This window comes from Protobothrops mucrosquamatus, unplaced genomic scaffold (assembly GCF_001527695.2).
Source record: "Protobothrops mucrosquamatus isolate PMUCROS unplaced genomic scaffold, P.Mucros_1.0 scaffold_270, whole genome shotgun sequence".
In the NCBI taxonomy this organism is placed as follows: Eukaryota; Metazoa; Chordata; class Lepidosauria; order Squamata; family Viperidae; genus Protobothrops; species Protobothrops mucrosquamatus.
This window is the reverse complement of record NW_015386346.1, coordinates 638,297-657,739: the sequence shown is the minus strand read 5'-3', so window position 1 is coordinate 657,739 and position 19,443 is coordinate 638,297. Positions and strand designations below refer to the sequence as shown.

At 36.9% G+C, this 19,443-nt stretch overlaps 2 protein-coding genes and 1 pseudogene across 2 annotated transcripts; 1 reads left to right on the top strand and 2 right to left on the bottom strand.

The window, feature by feature from the left end:
- Nucleotides 1–2,222: 2,222 nt before the first annotated feature.
- PSRC1 (proline and serine rich coiled-coil 1) lies at nucleotides 2,223–11,191 on the bottom strand. Its single transcript, XM_029287249.1, has 7 exons — nucleotides 11,176–11,191; nucleotides 10,526–10,583; nucleotides 7,629–8,196; nucleotides 5,067–5,237; nucleotides 4,538–4,679; nucleotides 3,707–3,970; nucleotides 2,223–2,311 (listed from the first exon to the last, which is right to left on the bottom strand). Exons 1-7 carry the CDS (start codon nucleotides 11,189–11,191, stop codon nucleotides 2,223–2,225), a joined length of 1,308 nt encoding a protein of 435 aa, XP_029143082.1.
- Nucleotides 2,935–3,030, bottom strand: LOC114923917 (annotated as a pseudogene).
- Nucleotides 11,192–14,323: 3,132 nt separating the features above from the next.
- On the top strand, nucleotides 14,324–18,108 carry PPIL1 (peptidylprolyl isomerase like 1). Its single transcript, XM_015831672.1, has 4 exons — nucleotides 14,324–14,401; nucleotides 15,033–15,187; nucleotides 15,404–15,472; nucleotides 17,212–18,108. Exons 1-4 carry the CDS (start codon nucleotides 14,346–14,348, stop codon nucleotides 17,430–17,432), a joined length of 501 nt encoding a protein of 166 aa, XP_015687158.1. The 5' UTR covers nucleotides 14,324–14,345; the 3' UTR covers nucleotides 17,433–18,108.
- Nucleotides 18,109–19,443: the final 1,335 nt, after the last annotated feature.

Here is a 19,443-nt window from a genome sequence, read left to right as displayed (position 1 = left end):
GTAGGGAGGGTTCTTAATGTAAATATAACAGAGTTCGCCCCTTTTCCTAAATAATAAAACCATAGTTCCATGTAGGTGGTTCTATTTCAGTGCTTTGTCTATCTCTACTAGAACATTGAGTGGGGAAAGGGAAGACCAAGAACCTGAATTCAATAGAAAGAGTTGAAGCTATTAAGTTTCCTCGCTACTGGGCAGAGGCATTATAAAAGAGAATCTAGATTTCTTCTCTTTCAAATATATAGAAAAATGACCCCCCCCCCCCCCCGTTCTTCTGATAATGATTTTTTGAGAAACCCTTAATCTTTGCAGAAATAAGATGGTTCACTGCAGGTTTTGTAATTCATTCAGTTTTTGTCTGAACAATGTACATGGTCTATCTATCTGGAGACATTACATTAACGATATCAAAATGGGACAAAAGTCAAGCTTCTCATACTGAAAAGGAATTAACAGTATTGGTTCTCTTATCTCTGAGTGAGCACTGATCACCAAGCGGCAATAATTACTCGGCAATAATTACTCGAGGAATTGGTTTTGCTACAAATTGTTATGCAGATGTGTTTTTATTAGAAAGGCACATATTTTTTTCAGAAATTAGAAAATAGTGATACAACATTCATGAATATAGTGGCAGAAATGATACAGCATTTTGTCCTTCAATCTTGTGCAAGGCATAAGAATTAACTTCACTGTTGCAACTCCTTAAGCTGCAAGGAATTCATCTTCTATTCCTTAGTATCTACTGGAGGAAGAATTTCCACATATCAAGGAATCACTCTGCAGTCTTTGAATGGAGTCCTGTCACTATATAGTCTTGAAATGAAGAGTATTGAGATGCTTAACACATTATTACACCACTTCTGCAGAGATTGCTTAAATAGTCTCAACTTCCTTCACTTAAAGCTTTATTGTCCTTTAGGGAAGCACCATTTAATTTAGAATAGGAAGGAGCTGAAGATTTTTTTGATCAAGGCATTTTTCTCTGTGTTAGATTGTTGCAAATTTGATTAAGTAGATGGATAATGAAGGCAGGGAGGTAGATCTGTTCTAAACTGGGCTTCTAAGAATCCCACTGCAATAGCTTAGAACTATTTGTTTGCATTTATATACTGTAGGTCTAAATAGTATGAAACTGGCTCAAAAGCAAAAGTATTTTCAGCACTGTGTGCTGCTTTTCCATCATCTAAGCCACAAATGTCCTAAGAATAATCAAGAGCAGTATAAAAATGCTATTTAATGAGTGTGATTTATGTTTTGGGATAAATCTTTAGCAACTTCATAACAGAGTAAGTTATTTTTTTTTTTACCTCTGTTTAGGTTAATAGCACAGGAAATCTGTGGATTAATAGCACTACCACTGACCATCCTCAGTTTAATATAATAGAGTGGTTGGTGTACCTTATAAGAGACTAAATATTCCACTGAGTTCCAGTAAGGCTGTTTTTTATCTAATAAAGTTTTAAGCTAAAGCAACCATTAAAAAGTCAGGAGAGTCTCTGCTGCTGAGCTGAACTTCTCCCTTTCAGCAATGGCGCAGCAAAACTTCATAGGCTGCTGCTCAAAGAGACTTCGAGCCCTCAAAAAGTTTCATTTATAAATCTAAGGAATGTAATGATAGGACAAGAACTGGCAGTGCTTCCTTACTCCAGATCCTCAAACCACAAACCCAGAGTGTGATAATGTTAGAGGAGAAGCACAATGCAAGCTTTGAAAGTTCTCTTGAAATAAGTGATTCCAGGAGCTTCTAGGAAACCAAAGCAGCTTTATCTTCAAAAGGAAGGCATCGTCCAAGATTTCGGGCTCGCTCCCAAGGTTAGAGTAATGGCTAGTAGTATTATCTTAAAGGACAGATGGAGCAGGTAGTTAGGACAGGTCTACAAACGCTTGAAATCAGTATGCACTTAATATTAATTTGTATTGTACTTTTTACATACACCTCAGATCTATTCCATTATTTAGAGCAATCACTAATGTACTTTTTAAAATCCAAGGACTGGGATTTTGTTTTTATAAACAACGTGGATAGATTTTCAGCTGCTAATCATCAGATCCACAAGCATTCAATACCCAGAACATTCGACAGAAGAGCACTGCAGGCAATCTCTCACCAGCACGTGGGTTGACTTTCTCCCCACAGACTTGTCTTAGAGAGCCAATGCTTTTCCATTGACACTGGTGAGGTAGGACACTTACGTGGCTTCAAAACCCAGGAATCCAGCCCCTCATTTTGAACTGCTAGAAGTTGTCGTCTTTGGCAGTCTCATCCTGCTGTTCTGAAAAGTGCCAGGTGAGACTGGCTTCTGACATGCAGCTGTAGAGGGAGGTGGAGAGAGGGAAAAGAGAAGTAATTGTGTTTAATTCATTATTTATTTTATAATTCCAGCACAGAGGAAACTTATGCTACCAAAAAAGTCAGACAATTCTTGACTAGAAACTGAGCAGAGAAAACTAAATCAGCCAGAACTCTAATCCTATGTTATTCTTGTGGGGAAAATCCATTGTTTGAAAAAGGTTTAACCTCCCTCTCTACATATTGAGCAGGGTTGTCAGCAAAAATCTGGCAGCCCACTTCGATTCAATATGGCAACCTGAGTGCCACCAGTTATGTCCATTGCTGAGAATTCTGGGAGATGAAGTCCACATATCAGACAACATGCAGATTAGGGAAGGAAAACACTATACAGAAATGTAACTGTAGAAGTGTGCAAGAAGAATGGGTCACCAGAGGATTTCTCTTATACAGACAGTGCTCTACTTATGAACAGGTTACGTTCAAGACTCATGGTCAAGTCCATTTTGTCCACAAGTCAAAAAAAGGGCATGTATGTGACACGCTGTAAGGTATCTTCTCTGAAATTCAAGGACCTTCTAGGCTGGAATTGCAGACAGGCTTTTTTTGTGTGTGTGTTTAACACACATGACTGTCTTGGTATCCAGAGTATAGAAATTCTATATCTTCCTTGTACATAGGTCATGCTAATTTTCTCTTTATTGTTCCAATTTTAGTGTATGTGCTGCTAAAGGAAACACAAAGTAAATAACCTATAAACCAGCTTATGTAGTCCAATATCCGGTATGGATACAAATGTACTTCATGGTACTTCAGGATGATAAAGAATTGTGGTTTACCATCAGTGAGGAACAATGTAATGATTACACCTCGTTGCTCCTATTATTTTGGTTTTACAGGTAGTCCTTGACTTATGACCCTAACTGAACCCAAAATTTTCATTGTTACGCAAGACAGTTGTGACTTTTGCCCCCTTGACTTTGTTCGTCAGAAACTGGCTGGGAAAGTTACAAATGGTGATTACATAATCCCAGGACAGTGCAATTATTATAAATACATGCAAGTTGCCAAGCATCCAAATTTTGATCACATGGCCATGAGGATACTGGAATGGTCGTAAGTGTGAAAACCAGTGGTAAGTCACTGTTTTCAGTGTCATTAAATGAATGGTTGTAAGTTGAGGACTACCTTACTAGGCATATCTAAACAAGACCAGATGGCTTATTTCATGTTATGTGTAGATTAAGGTAGATGAAGAACTTGTTTCTCACCTAAGAAGACGATCTGACGTCACATGTCTACCATTTTAATAGATGAAATGGCATTGAGAACAATCTTATCCCAATGTATAGTTTTTCTAACAATATATTTCAACAGAATTGCAAAGCTTTTTAGCATCTCTGTGCATTCACTCACCTTTCTTCCCAACCACAGCAGTTGGTTTAATGGATCTTTGCCCACCAGATGTTTCTGAACTCAGTGGTTTAAACTGGCTGGATTTCCCAGGAACGGCATACCTGCCTAAAACAGCAGCAGTATGATTGATTGGTTTTGGCACTGGAAGTTGGCTTGCCATTGCAGATGTGGCAGTGTGTCTTGTTTGAATCTGACAAGAACTACCACGAGGCTTGGAGATGGCTTGTGTTTTGGGACCAATGCCTCTCATAGTTTTCACCTGACCTGTGATGAAAGGGAAAAAAATGATTTAATGGCAAATCAGCAAAATGTTTCTAGACATAGTGACTGGATCCTATCTAACTCTTTAAATGTAAAAGGATGTGTAGGTTATAGATAGATACATTGTTTATATGGATTTTCAAGAGTACTTTGTCTAAGTCCCTGTGCTATGGACATTCAGCAGTCACACAGTAAGGAATAGAGCAAGAAACAAAGGCAATTCATAGTGAAAGGGGAAAATGTGTGGGATCTAAAGATTTGAATGAGAGTAATACCAGTTTGCTCATCAGCTAGAGAAACAGACATTAATGATGGGTCAATAAGTTTTCAATCTAGTGAAGACCCAGAATGAAAAGCTAAAAAAACTTCTTAACTAGTTTATTATTGTTGCCACGTAGGAGACTGTGGGTTCTAGTTCACTTTAGGCATAAAGTCAGCTGAGTGACTTTGGGCCAGTCACTCAGTCCTAGGAAGCAGGCAATGGCAAACCAACTTGTGAAATCTTGCCAAGATTTTCGTGAAATGTGATCAGGGGATAAGGCAAAATACAAGTAACATATTCTAACTTACTTGCATTTGTCTTCTGGAGAGGTACCCTCTTTTCTGGAGCAACTGGAATTTTTTTCACAGGGCTGGTCCGCAAGAGACGCAACTGAGGAGTTGGCTTTTTTTTCACTTGTGCAGCAAGCACTGTCTCTTTGTTAGAGGAAACCTGCAAATATATCCACAGCAAGATTCCAGAGGAAATTACATTTTATAGGATTGTGCTACGCTATCATAAAGATGGCTGGTGCTCCATAAGATTCAGAAGCTTCCCTGTTGTGCATGGAAAACAAACAATATGGTTCTATAGGCACAACATGCACACCCACCCTTCCATGGATGAATATATCTCTGAAGAGATTGTACAACTTACATGCATGTTTTTTGAGATGTTTATAGCCTTAGCTTGCATTGATACGAACAAAGATAGGCTAGGCACCCTTTCAGCCTGGAGAACCATGTCAGAGTGGTTCTCTATACATGCAGTGATGTACGTTCCTAATTATCTGCCCAGTTCCCTCCTCTACCCCCAGCTCTTCTGTTGGAAATACTGTACCTGTGAGCCTTGATCAGAAACATTTTTAGCAGAAGCTTCTGTCTTCCTCAGCATTTTCCTTATGCTGGTTTGAGGGAGAGGTTTCAAATGCAGCAATGGCTCCTGGCCTTTTGTGGTAGTGGGGAGGACAAGTGCTTTATCTGTCCTGCTGTTCCTGATAGTTGCCTGAAGCTTAAGGTAGAAATAAAACAGCTGCAGCTTTTGAACAGAACTACTATTCTGTAGAAAGTTGGCTAAACATTTTTACACAGATTTTCTATGAAAAAAAAAATCCAAAATATGGCGATACATAGCCCATTCGAAGAAATATGGTCCTCAAAGCAGAGTAGCAGCTTTTAAAAAGCAAAAAAAAAATCAGTAAACATATGACTAAGTTAAAAGCAAGTGGGCAGATTCCACAGAACCGAAAAGTACATGAGTTTAAGTGAACAAAGATTTAGGTAGTTGTCTAAACATGTTTATCAGAACATCTTTTTCCAAATGGACTACATAGAGAACTGTCTTCTACAAGAAAGTTGTAACTTATAAGGTGGATATAAAAAGACAGGGAATCATCTGGCCAAGAGCTGTATTTCCCATTTAGAAGAGGGAAGCTGAGAGGTACATGGGTGAAGCAATGATATGCTATGGGCAAGGCCATATATTAGTAGAGCCAGGTTTTGGATTCCTATCAACTCTCCAAGGTGGTACACAGATACGTTTTTTTTTTTGGTTTAACATATAGCACACCTATTTTAGGACATACATTGAACTTTGTTTATATTCTGCCTTGGGATGGTGAAAAACCTAGCAAGCTATTTGATAAAATAAAAGGGACTACAGGAGTCACAAAATTAACTACTTGGGGAATGCAGCTTAGCTACTCCTGCCATTAGCAATCTTCAATAGCTAACAACTTTCATACAAATCTAAAGTTGACTGGCATAGATTCTGGGTAAAATCCTAAGGTTTTGAAAGAGTACAGTAGGCATCTCTGTCCCTCTCACCTTTTACTATACATTTAGTGCAAAGTGAAGCAAGTATCTTTCTTAAATGTGTATATAACTCTCTCTCAAAAGTCTAATGACTTTGACTGTAATGTAAAGTTCTGCATTTCCAGAATCCCACGATCATGACTTTATATACTACACTAGATTTTATAAACAGAGATACATTCTTGTTTAAGAGTAATAACTACTACTACTACTACTACTACTACTACTACTACTACTACTATCTATGCATTTTGATCTGCTCCAAAAGATGCTTCTAAAATAGTAGGGCTTCCTTGTGATTTCTGAAACATAAGGCAACTATGGGAATCTAAACTCAAAGCAGAGAATATAATGTATAATTTGGTAAGGCCACACTTGGAATATTGCATCCAGTTTTGCTCCCCACGATAGTAAAATAGGTATAGACTCTGGAAAGAATGCAGAGAAGAGCTACAAAGATGATTAGGGGACTGGAAGCTAAAAATATGAAGAATAGTTACAGGAATTGGGTACATTCAGTTTAATGAAAAGAAGGACTAGAGATGACATAATAGCAGTGTTCCAATATCTAAGGGGCTGCCACAAAAGAAGAGGGGGTCAACCTATTTTCCAAAGCACCTGAAGGGAAAACAAGAAGCTTGTTCTGGATGTTCCATCCATGTTCTTGTATGGAAACTAGTCAAGGAGAAAAGCATCCTAAAAACAAGGAGAAATTTCCTGGCAGAACAATTAATCAGTGGAATGGCTTGCCTTTAGAAATTGTGGGTGCTCCATCACTGGAGGTTTTAAAGAAGAAATTGGACAACCATTTGTCTGAAATGATATAGAGTGTCCTGCTTGAGTAGGGGGGTGGACTAGAAGACCTCCAGGGTCCATTCCAACTCTGTTATTCTGTTATTCAAATAAGAGGGTGCTGGGTAGAGAAAGAAGATATCAGGTTGGGAATTTTCTTTCCCAATATTGAATTTTGCAAAATGGAAATGATTAAAGCTAAATTATCTTTTACAGGGCTAGGGAATAGATTACCATAAAAAGTACTTGGAGAAATTGGTAAAGAAATGCTACATATTGTAACAATCAGTGTAATGAAATATTGCATCATCTTTATTATATGGTAATAAGAAGATAATGCTAGTAAGTACCATGCAGAGCTACTTAAAAGGATCTTTGTGTACTATTGCAATGTGGGAAAAAAAGATGCCGCAACCGTACTATCTCAGTTTAAAATACTAAAAAGAAACAAACCCCATAGTTCTTTGTGTCTAGCAATCCAGAGATTTAGGGGTGGGGATGGGGGATTACACAGTGTTTTCATTAAAAAAAAGTCATCATGTGTGCAATGTCTACAAACATTTTCAATTAGCGAACCTGACATTGCAATCTTTACAATTCTAAGAAGTCTGGGAGGTCAGTTGCTGAGGTTTTGAGAGCTGAAACTCTTAACAGAGTTGAAAGGCTGTTGGGAAAGGCTGACTAAGTATAATAAGCACAAGCTTAGGAAGAAATCAGAATCAAAACCAATGGTTCCCTAAGCACAATCTTTGCAATCTATATGCCTTATTTATGAGCTTCTGTCCTGCCACCGTACCTTTTTATTGCCAGATGTCATTGTCACCAAGGCCTTGGGTTCAGAGAGCTTAGCTTGGGGAACATCAGTGCTGCACACATAAGATGTATTTTGGAGTCTTCTGGGATTAGTCAAGTCCACCAGGTGGGAAGAAGGACTTCTACCTTTGGAAAGCAGAGCTTTGGGGGAACCTTGAGCCAAGCAGGAAACTGGTTCCACTGTTGGGAGCAGAGCTTTCAGAGGACTGTTTTTCACATTGAAAGTCTTTCTCCGGGAGTTCTGGGGAATCTCAGTCTCTGCGCACAAGAATCTGATTGGGGGTAAAAGCTCATGTTCTAGAACCGTCTCAAGCTTTGTTTCAGAACTGATATTCTGCTTTTCCAGGAGCTGACATTTCTTAAGCTGCATAGCCAGCAAGTTAGCTTCTTTCATGACCTCCTCCAGCTTCATTGGAGTCAGGGGACTCCACTGGAGAATTGGCTCTCTGGCCCTTCCATCATTCTTCTCCAACAAGATGTTCAGCTCAACTGCTTGTTCCACACTCTTGTCATTGAGTTCAAGGGGACAAGTTATAGACTCTCCCTCTTGTCTATAACAGCAATCAGTGCTGAGAGAGAAAAAAATGAAACACATTTACACATTCAAGGAAACAGCCATGTAACTCAAAATAAAGTTCCATATTTTTATTATTGTAGACTTGTTATGAGAGGCATGTAAAAAAAACAAGAATATAAGAAGGTCACCTAATAAAAGTAGCTCCCATCTGGCCAGATTTCAAAGTATTTGGCTTTTGTACAAAACCAATAAAGCTTGTCAGTATTAGCATTTTCAACTGTTATTTTTTATTTAAAAATGCATTGGAAATATATTAGGGATTAGATATATAATCTTTCAATTTAAGGAATGGACAACAAATTAGAATCATTTATTCATTTTCTTTTTTTCTCCTAAATAATTTATTTGATCCACTAAGATCTTCATTTGTGCACACTTGAGCAAAATGTTTGCACTGGGCTTTTCACTTTCATTCTCCAAGGGATTTTAATAGTTTGAAAGATCCTGACAATGAAGCCAGCAAGATCATGATCTTCATGAGGGTCTCCTTGCTGATAATATCAGAAAGATGAGGAATAATGTATGAGTGATTCAATAGGAATGAAGGTAAGTGGAGCTTGACAGATGTTAAGAAAGCTACAGCATCTAGGGAACGAATTCCAAAATGAATCCCAGAAGAAGATAATGGCAAGCCACTACTTTATTGTGGCCAAGGAAGCTCCATAGACATTTAGATAAATTTGGTTCTAGATTATGAGACCAACAATTTAGAAGGCATTTCTCTTGTAATTAAAAAAAAACAGCTGAATTTCATTAATACGTCTGGAAAAGACAATATGACTTTATTGATACTATAAGTAAGCCTGATCACTGATCAGTTGTACTGTCAAAGAAGAATTTTTCACTTTATAAGGATGTACTAAGTTGGAACGTGGAATATAAAGAACAATGATCCAAAGGAAATCTGACATTTTTAAAGTAGAAATGAAATGTACTATACTGCATGTTTTAAGAATAGCTCAACTTATTAAATGCACTAAGTGAATCAGAATTGGTCCCTCTAATCACAAGATATTATATATTGAGGTCATGAGACCATACAAAAGGAATGTAGTATCACTGATACTTTAAAAAGGATATAATTGAGTATGTGTTTACCTATAATTTGATAAATGACAATATATTTCCGAATTAGGAGGACATATAGTGAACATCAGTGTCAACAAGGATATGCACCAACTATAGACACATTGATGGAAGCCATTGTCGAATTCTATGACAAATTGCAAAAGGATGATTGGAATGCAAAATTTAGAGAAATGGAAGAAACTGGAATTACAGGAAGATTAGGACTAGGTAAATGAAATAATGCAGGAGACGTTAATAGAGTTTTATGAAGAAACATCTGTCTTCACTGCCAACATCTACATCAAGCAATGTAAAGGCAGATTACATCTGGACATCACTGAATGGACAACATCCGACATTTCATAATAAAATAGAGAAAATGGAGATATATACTCCAATTCACCATGACAGTTTGTAGAACCCACTGATTTGACTTAGAGAATATAGAGTCAGAATTTAAGAACATTGAGGACCAAATTTAGTATATTTAATTTAGTGAAAAAAGAACTCATTAAAAAATAAAAAGTAACAAATATGAGTAATGCAAAATATTAAGATGACAAATATAATGTCAACCACAATCACTGGATTCACAAGTAACACCAAAGAAATGAAGGAGATTGATAATTCTGTCTTCTTGGACTCAAGAACTGACAGGCATGGAGGGTCTTTCACAGAGTTAAAGTACAGTAATCCTAGCAATGAAAATGACAAATTTACACAAGATTGAGGATATTTTCTATGACAAAAGAGTTAAGACAATCCCCTCCCCAAGTGGTAACATACAGATATAGATCAAGAGAAAGAATTTAGAGTAGTGCCAACTACTCTAAAAAAAACAACTGTCAATTAGTCCTGGACACAGTAAAGACTCCTTTAAAATTCTGATCAAGTAGAAACTTTGAATGTGTAATGCAAGTGGATGAACTAGAAAAAAATTATTGTAGATGGCAAGGTTGATGTAAATAGAAGAATGGAAATGTAGTGGAAAAATTGAATGAGCGGGATCAAGGAAACTATTGGAATATCCTTAGAAAGACTATCAGTTGATCCTGATCAAGATAGCAGGGAGAGACTGGGCCTGAGTTCATGGCCCCTAAAGTAAATAATTTTACTTTTAATTTTTAAAAAAATTGTTAGTGGTTGTTAGAATGCTTGCTTATCAACTTCACACACTTGCTATTTATTTATGTGATAGCTTCTATGAATTGTCAGTAGTGAACTATCAGTCTTACCCATCCAAAGGAGAAAACAGTTCAAAATCCAGTGTCTCATCAGCAATAAATTTTATATCTGAAAAATAAGAAATCATAATCATTAGAAGTATTAATCTGGATATTTAATCTTTACCATCATCACAAATATTACCTAGGCATCTTAACAGTTCTAAGCAAGAAGAGAGAGAGCTATTATTTGTAGTTTGTAGTGAAGAATATTCCCAAGAACAAGCTACTTAAAAGTCCTTATAAACTCCATGGAAACAAAAGATGTTAATTCTTGTGCACCAAATCACATGGAAAATTAGTGGCAAAACAGAGAATTAAAGTCATCTATTCATTATTCTGCTATTAATAACTTTAATATGTTCTGAGAATTATACATGTTATAGTGGAACCTGACCTAGACAATTATGAATAGTTAGGCATAGTTAAAACAAATGAAATCTACCTGAATAAGTAAACTTATAATTCTTCATAATTTCATACAGAAAGCTTCACACTAAGTATTACACAGTGTTAAAAAGTTTCTACACCATCCTGAAAGGGGATTTTTTTTTTACCAAGAAGACAAGTTGTAATGTTTCTAGTCCAAATGACCTTGGATATGGTGTAGAACAATTTCATGCATATATTTAAATGCATAGACACTGACTTTCTGTACTCACCCTTCGATGATTCCATGCTTTCTAGCAATCATCTCAGGATACTATTAAATAACTGAAGGGGGAAGATAACAGTTAAATACATCTTGAATGTTAAGGGAGATGTGTTCTGCTATTTTTACGTATTAGAAAAATAACTGAACTCAATGGGAACATAGAAAGCTGCTGTCTTCAGATTATTGGCATTCAGGTTCCAGGTTTTCAGGCAAACAGTTTAATCCTGGTTTGATCATGCAAAACCATCTTGTTTACTAATCTAATAGCAACTTTAAACTTGTCATCTACTATTTTTATTTTAAAAATTACAGTTGTTATTGATAACATTATATTCTGCAAAGTTACGGTTTGAAAAAAAGTCTGCTCAACAAATGCTAGAGATGTTATTGAAATTTCACTAACGGCAGATTGGAAAAGGCTGTTTGGTGAAATGTGAAAAAAACTGCATATGAGAAAAAATACATGGAAAAGAGTGCTTCAAGAAATGAGAATAAAAAAATACTCTATAATTTGTATATAAAGAAAAACACAATGGATAGGAATGTAATCAAAGAGAGCAAGGACCAGTTCAGATTAGCAAATACAGAAATGTTTGAATGAAACAGTTTTGGAATTGGGTATGAAATGCTCTGGGATGAAACTGAAGAAATACTGAAAGGTATGTTTTAGAGATCTGATGGGCATGATAGAGATACATGAAACAAACACTGTAAACAGTAGTCCAGAAAAAAAAGACAACAATAAATACTATAATATTGAAAAATGTAAGGTTGCAGCTGTAGAAAAGTTAAACTATGAATGTGGTTTGCTTATGAAGTAGTAATAAGTAATAATAAAGTTGGAAGGGACCTTGGAAGTCATCTAGTCCCACCCCCTGGTCAGGCAGGTAATCCTATACCATTTCGGACAAATGGCTGTCCAGTCTCTTCTTAAAAACTTCCAGTGTTGGAGCATTCACCGCTTCTGGAGGCAGGTTGTTCCACTGGTTAATTGTTCTAACTGCAGCGCCGAGAGGCTGAGCTGGGCAGTGCGAAGCTCACCAACTTTGCACCTTGCTGCCTGCTGAAATTGGGCAGGCTGGGGGCTGAGTGGTGGCATGCTTCTTTTTGGATTCCTGTGAGAGGGATCTTGGAGTCCTAGTGGACAATCACTTAAATATGAGCCAGCAGTGTGCTGCAGCTGCCAAAAAGGCCAACACAGTGCTAGGCTGCATTAACAGAGGGATAGAATCAAGATCACGTGAAGTATTAATACCACTTTACAATGCCTTGGTAAGGCCACTTGGAATACTGCATTCAGTTTTGGTCACCCTGATGTAAAAAAGATGTTGAGACTCTAGAAAGAGTACAGAGAAGAGCAACAAAGATGATTAGGGGACTGGAGGCTAAAGCATATAAGGAACGGCTGCTGGAATTGGGTATGATTAGTTTAATGAAGAGAAGGATGAGGGGGGACATGATAGCAGTGTTCCAATATCTCAGAGGCTGCCACAAAGAAGAGGGAATCAAGCTATTTTCCAAAGCGCCTGAAGCCAGGACAAGAAGCAACGGATGGAAACTAAACAAGGAGAGAAGCAATCTAGAACTAAGGAGAAACTTCCTGACAGTTAGAACAATTAACCAGTGAAACAACCTGCCTCCAGAAGCAGTGAATGCTCCAACACTGGAAGTTTTAAAGAAGAGACTGGACAGCCATTTGTCTGAAATGGTGTAGGGTTTCCTGCCTGAGCAGGGGGTTGGACCAGATGACCTCTAAGGTCTCTTCTAACATAATAATAATAATAATAATAATAATAATAATAATAATAATAATAATAATAATAATAATAATAATAATAATAATAATAATAATTATTATTATTATTATTATTATTAATTAAAATGCACTGCATAGAAATGGGGGAAGCAAGAATGTTTTGCAGGGATAGAAAGGGGTGGAGAGTAAATTAAATTAGTGATAGTATCTTTTACTTTCTCTCTAGCCTTTTTTTTTTTGCTTACTAGTTCTTCCTCCATGCTTTGAATGGATATTTATGGATGGATGTGGTTACATTAAATCTGTTAGAAACTTCCTGCTCTTAAAATTGTTACAAATTGCAGAGTAGTTTCATTACGTTATTATCTCCCAGGCAGAAAGTGGGACCTAAGAACTTAAAAGACTTTGAAATGCTATGCTTACAGTGTTTCAGGCACTCAGGCAATCCAAATGAAAATTATGCAGCTTTTCTCCTCGATTTAAGTATAAAAATCAATATTCTTTACTCTAATTATTCAAGAACACTGACAATAAACGATGTCGAGCCACTCCAGAGCAGCTTTTGTATCAGAACGATTGAACTCAGTAGAACCAGTGAGCTTCCAAACAGCGTAGAGCTGGGTAGTTTATTTCAGGCAAGAATGAAGCCATCATATCCATGCCCGTTTGGCTTGTTTCGTGTATCCTAAGATTGGGACTGAAGTCCTTTGACCAACTTCTGACTATAGTAACTAAAGTGTAGTCATTTTGAACAGTAGTCTTATGCTTCTTGGAAGAAACAGAGACCTCCTTTGCCTTACCCGTTAAAAACAAAACAAAACAGTTTACAAGAATCAAGGGCAAGGGATCAAGGGGGGAAGGCAAGCAGGACGCAATTTTACTTTGCTTGGATGAAAATCTCACTCTGCTCAGGGAGCGGGATTGATTCCCCGAGTGTTGCAAGTTTTAGCTCCCGAATAAAAGAGCTAAAGACGGGTGTTTAATTTGCAAACAAGAGCAAGATGCAAAGCGAGTCTCTATTCAATATTTTACACGCATGCGCTATTTCGTTCCTAAATTCACCTAAATGCTAGGAAGCGCAACTTCATTTTGCCCCTTTCATGCGAAAATCTATCCATCCCTCCATGCAACATGCAATCCATCCCCGCCTCCAGCGTTCCTATCTCCCCCACGCTCTCACCGCAAAGTTCCTCCGCTCCTACAAACAGCCAAAAAAAAGAGAGCAAAGCAAATTCGAATTTCCCCCTTTTAACTCCGTCACAACAGGGTTCTGCATTCCTTTATTAGCGATTGGCCCAAGGCAAGCGGACTCCCATCAGCAACGCCCCCTTTCGGCTTTCTCTTGCAAGGGGACGACGTAGTCGGTAGTACCGGAAGTGTGGCGCGAGAATTTGTTTCCCCCAGCGGCTGACAAAGGAAGCATGGCTGCCGTGCCTCCGGACACTTGGCAGCCGCCGACTGTTTCAATGGAAACCACGTAGGTGTGAGAAAGCGTTCGGTAGCATGATAGAGGGAAGGTTCCAGGTTTGGTCTTAGCACGAACTAAAGAAAATCTCTTAGAAAACGTCTTGTGGGAACCATTGCAGTCGGGTAGACCGATTCCGGTTAAGTTTCCTAAAAGCTGCTTTTTGGAAAGAGTTGAGAGGTGCTGATATCCCAGTGTTTCTGGCTGAGGAATTCTGGGAACTGAGGTCCACATATCTTAAACTCAAAAGACAAATTTTGTCCACGTGTGATCTTTCAGGTCTTCCAAAGATGCATTCATCGCCACCGTAATTGAGTCCATCCTATTGTTTACTTGCCATCTTTCCCATTACAACCAGAGAGTTAAGTCTTCACGTAATATGTCCGAGTAGGATAATGTGTGCCCTGAGTGAGAACTCTGAGTCAGTCTGATGGTGCATTTGTTTGTTTTCGTGGCTATGCATGGGATTCTCAGGACTCTTCTCCAACACCAAAGTTCAAAAGCATCAGAAGCTTTTTCTATTATGCTGCTTCAAAGTCCACTGTGAAATATGAAAGTGCCATATTGATTATATCATGTTGTGCTTTTACATCTTAATATTTTATTAGATATTAAATAGCATAAGAATTCTCTCTATTTGCAGCATGGGGCTCATGGTTTTGGAGCTATACTGGAAACATGCACCCAAAACTTGCAAAAATTTTGCTGAGCTGTCTAGGCGAGGCTATTACAATGGCACAAAGTTTCATAGGATAATCAAAGATTTCATGATCCAGGGAGGTGATCCAACAGGAACTGGTAAGAACACAATCAAAATACACTTTTTAGATACTGTTAATAGAAACTAATGTATAATGTAAATGTGATATTAAGATGGCTGCAGTCTGTCGATTTCAGGTTTTCCGCAAATTCCTCCAGTCTCATTAAATCTAGGTATCCCAGAAACACAAAGTTGCAGGAAGTAGTTTCTGTTTTGGCTTTTCAATTTAATTTATTTAATTATTATTGTGGTAGGAAGAGGAGGAGCATCTATCTATGGCAAGCAGTTTGAAGATGAACTCCACCCAGAATTGAAATTTACAGGTAGGTAATCCTTTAAAAGGATTTATATGCTCTATATAAATGCTTCATTATCTGAAGTCAAATCAATTGGGTAAGATTGTATTTTAAAGACACATCTGACATTATTATCCCCCCAATTAGTTACTGATGGCCAAAGTTATACTGATAATGCTCAAATCGAATTAATAGTTTTTTTGTTATAATTTCTTTTTAAATTGTTTATTTTTTACAGATGTTTTATTTGCTTGACTTGAACTAACTCTGGGTAGCTCACAAAATAAAAATAAAAAATAATACAGGAAAAAATAAATGTTAAAATGTTACAAAATAGTTATAGATGGCAATCCAGATAATGCACAAGTCCAGCCAACCTACCCCACCGCCTAAGAAAATAGCCAGATTTTCACAGGCTTTCAGAATGCATTTCTTGAGAGGATGTCATTCCAAAGGATAGGTACCACTGAGAGAAGTTACATTTCCTGGAGTCTTGATAGATGACACTGTTTAATCTGGCTGGGTAGAAATTTTTGTGGATAAGCAGTCCTTCAGATAACCCGGCCATATGCCATGTAGCTTTATTAGCACTTTGAATCACACCTGGCCACTAGTTCAGTGTGTGTAGGAGGGAGGTCATGTGGTCATGCCAAGGCAAGCCCATCTTTATTTGCATCTCTGCATTCTGTACCAGTTGAAGTTCCTAAATGGTCTTCAGGGACGTGTAGACCTCATTGCAGTAATTGAGCCATGAGGTGACAAAAGCATGAAAGTCTAGAAAGCTGCCTAATCCAGGGAGGGAAACATAGTGCTCCAAAATAATTATCTGCCTGGAAGGGATGAAAAGGTAAAAACTTCTGAGATGCATTCAACTGTTGGTGACTATATGGACATATCTATGCAGATTTTTTTTTTGTAAACTACAAAAGTAGTTTATGAAAGTCTTCTGTGGTTTTTTTTTCAATTTCCCAGTCTAGATTACAGTCAAGAATTTTCATCAAAGTACTAATGTAATCAGCCCCAACTCATCTAAATACTAATTTGGTCCTGTTGAGTCTGACTAAGGTTGAACATTTGTCATTTGCTTAGCCTTCCCGGCACTGTAGATACGCAGTGCCCTCCTCCTATCACTTCATCATTGCAAGCAAGGGAAGAAGTTGGATTCCTTTTAGCATTATTCTGTATTGTGAAAACCCTAATCCCAAAGTTTCATGGACCAGATGCCTGATAAAAATCTTTTCATCTTTTAAGTCTAGGTTTAGGGGATGAGTCCAGAAAATAGTTATAGGGAAACTCTAAAAGTGGTGGGAATGACACACAGCACGTTCCAGAGAGTGCTGTGAAAGGCATCTAGTATTACAAGGGCTTATGGATGCCAGTTATTAGTCAGTAGAGATGCACAGGCATCTGAGTAAGAAATGGGAAATGTACTTCAGATCCGGAATAGGCATGTATGTTATCCTTGTCAGTGGCATGTTAATGAAGTTGTCGCATATAATAGCTCTGAAGTCACGGAAAGATATCCATTTAACAACTCCTGAGCTTAAATCCATATTTTAATAGTTGGTATAAGTGTAAAGGCCATCTGAAATCCATGGGCAGCCCTATAATCTCAAAAATTCTGTTGATTTGACTATGAATTTTGATACCGGTGAAGGAATGATATGCCACAAAGATACACCAGGGTGCTACCATTTTTTTGTTTGCATATTTGTTACAGGTAACTTAGAAATGATAAACTAGTAATATTTTTTTTCCTTCTTAAGGTGCAGGAATCCTTGCTATGGCAAATGCAGGTCCAGATACAAATGGAAGCCAGTTCTTTATTACACTAGCACCAACCCAGTGGCTTGATGGCAAGCACACTATCTTTGGTCGTGTTTGCCAGGGAATTGGGATAGTCAACAGAGTGGGTATGATGGAAACAAATGCGCAAGATCGTCCAGTGGATGATGTAAAGCTTTTGAAAGTTTTCCCATCTGGCTAGACTGGAATCATAAAATTGTTACTTATAGACTCTTCAAAAAAACAACAACTGCTGTGTGCCAAGAGATATCTGCCAGCCACTTGCAAAGTAATCTCTACTAAAACTTTCTTCAGGATTCATTGTTAACCTTTTTGTTAAAGCTAAATAATCAAGAGATTCATGAACTATTTGTCAGGGATAAATGCCATCAAGGTGTGATAAGTGTTGTTGACAGCATAATTTTGTCATCTATTTATGCTTCATTTGGAATGTAGTAAATCACATGCATAAATAAACATAAAATTTTAAATGCCCAGAAGTATTCAGGCAATATGTAGTATTTTACAAGTCATCATAAATACCTGTTAACCTAGTGCAGGGTCCATATGACTCTGGAAGTAAGATTAGAATATTCCAAGTAGAAATAAGAAGTTGATTTGTTACCATTTGTTTATTATGTAATGATATAAAATGTCATTTATAAAATATAAAAGTTGGGACCAAATCATTTATACTGATGGTAATTTAACTCTTGGTCTCATTTTATATCCCTCAAAGTCAAGGACATGAAAACTTATGATACACTGTTTGAATAAAGTGTGTTTTATCAATTAAATTTTCTTATTGTTTTTACCATGATTAATAGCTTAGTGCTGCAAATAAAATACTTCCACATTTGTATATATCTATTCTATGTTTATCTCCATAATATCGTTCATCTGTATTTCTTTCAATTCATACCTACAGATTTCCATAGTCTTAACACCTAAAAAAAATTCAGTCAATCTCTAATGGCACTTTTGGGTGTCAGGTTAGCACGTCATCTATAATGCATTAGTTTGCATTAATATTTGATCTTTATATAGACTTGCCTCTGCTTTCATATATTTATGGCAGCAAAGACTTTTTTAGTCTCCATAGAATTCATCGTATAGATGGAATATTATGCTAATGGCAGATATGCATATACAAATTCATATGAATATACACATAACCTCTAAATTGAACCGTCATGAAGAATTAAGAAAATGTAAGTAAAGTTAGGGGAAAATAAAATGCAGGATGTATAGAAAACTACCTTGATTATGATGATTGTTCAAAAGGTAGATGTTTGCACGATATGAACATTTTTTGGACTGGTAAACACATATCTGGAAAACAAACCCTTTGCTCTTTTCCTGTTTTGTATTGTTCATATGTTGATACTGCACCATTTTAGTTAAACTAAAGGGGGCAGTCTTCCACAAGTATTCTAAACTGACTGTAGAGAAATGATTGAAGAGATTACTAATGGCCATGAGGTGGAGAGATAGAGCCACCTTATAGAAATACGGCACTGAAAGTAAAAATTGAAAGTAATAGAATCATTCTTGAATTATTCAAAAGATTGAAGCAGTTAAATGGTAAAATGAGACTTGGTATTTTTAAAAGCATATGCAAGATCTTCAGATTATACTCTAATTTCTTTAAAAGACTGCTAAGCAAAGTGTCACGTAATGAAATGCCTTTCAAATATATTCATAGTATATAGATTTCACCTAATATTAGCTGGCTGTTTTCTGTATCTGGATTACTTACTTACATAAACATATAATATTTCTCAATTTTCTAAAATATTCAATAGTTTTTCAATCAGTTTTTGAAAGATGAAAAATAAAGTCCCAGTAGAATTTAGCAGAAATGCATCTGAGTAAACAGTTCTCAGTCAATTTACGCAATTATGCCATATAAAAGGCTCACTAGTATAGTACATAATACTTAAACACAATGCCATAATTTTGCCACCATCACAATCTAATTGGAAAAACTCTTGGCTTTGATAATGAGATGTGCATGTATAATCTGGAAATTATTTTATTCTGAAATCTGTTTTTTATTTTTCTCTTAGCCTTGCCTTCTTCTGGTGGATACATTTTTTTTTGCTATGATTAATTGGCAAGACCCAAGTTCCAGGTGTCGACATTAATATCTTCTAATGATTAATCTGTAGTGATTTGTGAAAAGGAAGACAAGCACACCTGAAAACATCTTA

Bases quoted from the DNA above. Each gene is read 5' to 3' on its own strand.
- PSRC1 (XM_029287249.1), bottom strand. The intron at 8,197-10,525 runs GTAAGACTGATA...TTGCTGTTATAG, and splicing joins CTGTTTTCTCCTTTGGATGG to ACAAGAGGGAGAGTCTATAA. The intron at 4,680-5,066 runs GTACAGTATTTC...ATATATTTGCAG, and splicing joins TTTCTGATCAAGGCTCACAG to GTTTCCTCTAACAAAGAGAC.
- PPIL1 (XM_015831672.1), top strand. From the start codon at position 14,346: ATGGCTGCCGTGCCTCCGGACACTTGGCAGCCGCCGACTGTTTCAATG. The intron at 14,402-15,032 runs GTAGGTGTGAGA...CTCTATTTGCAG, and splicing joins ACTGTTTCAATGGAAACCAC to CATGGGGCTCATGGTTTTGG. The intron at 15,188-15,403 runs GTAAGAACACAA...TTATTGTGGTAG, and splicing joins AGGTGATCCAACAGGAACTG to GAAGAGGAGGAGCATCTATC.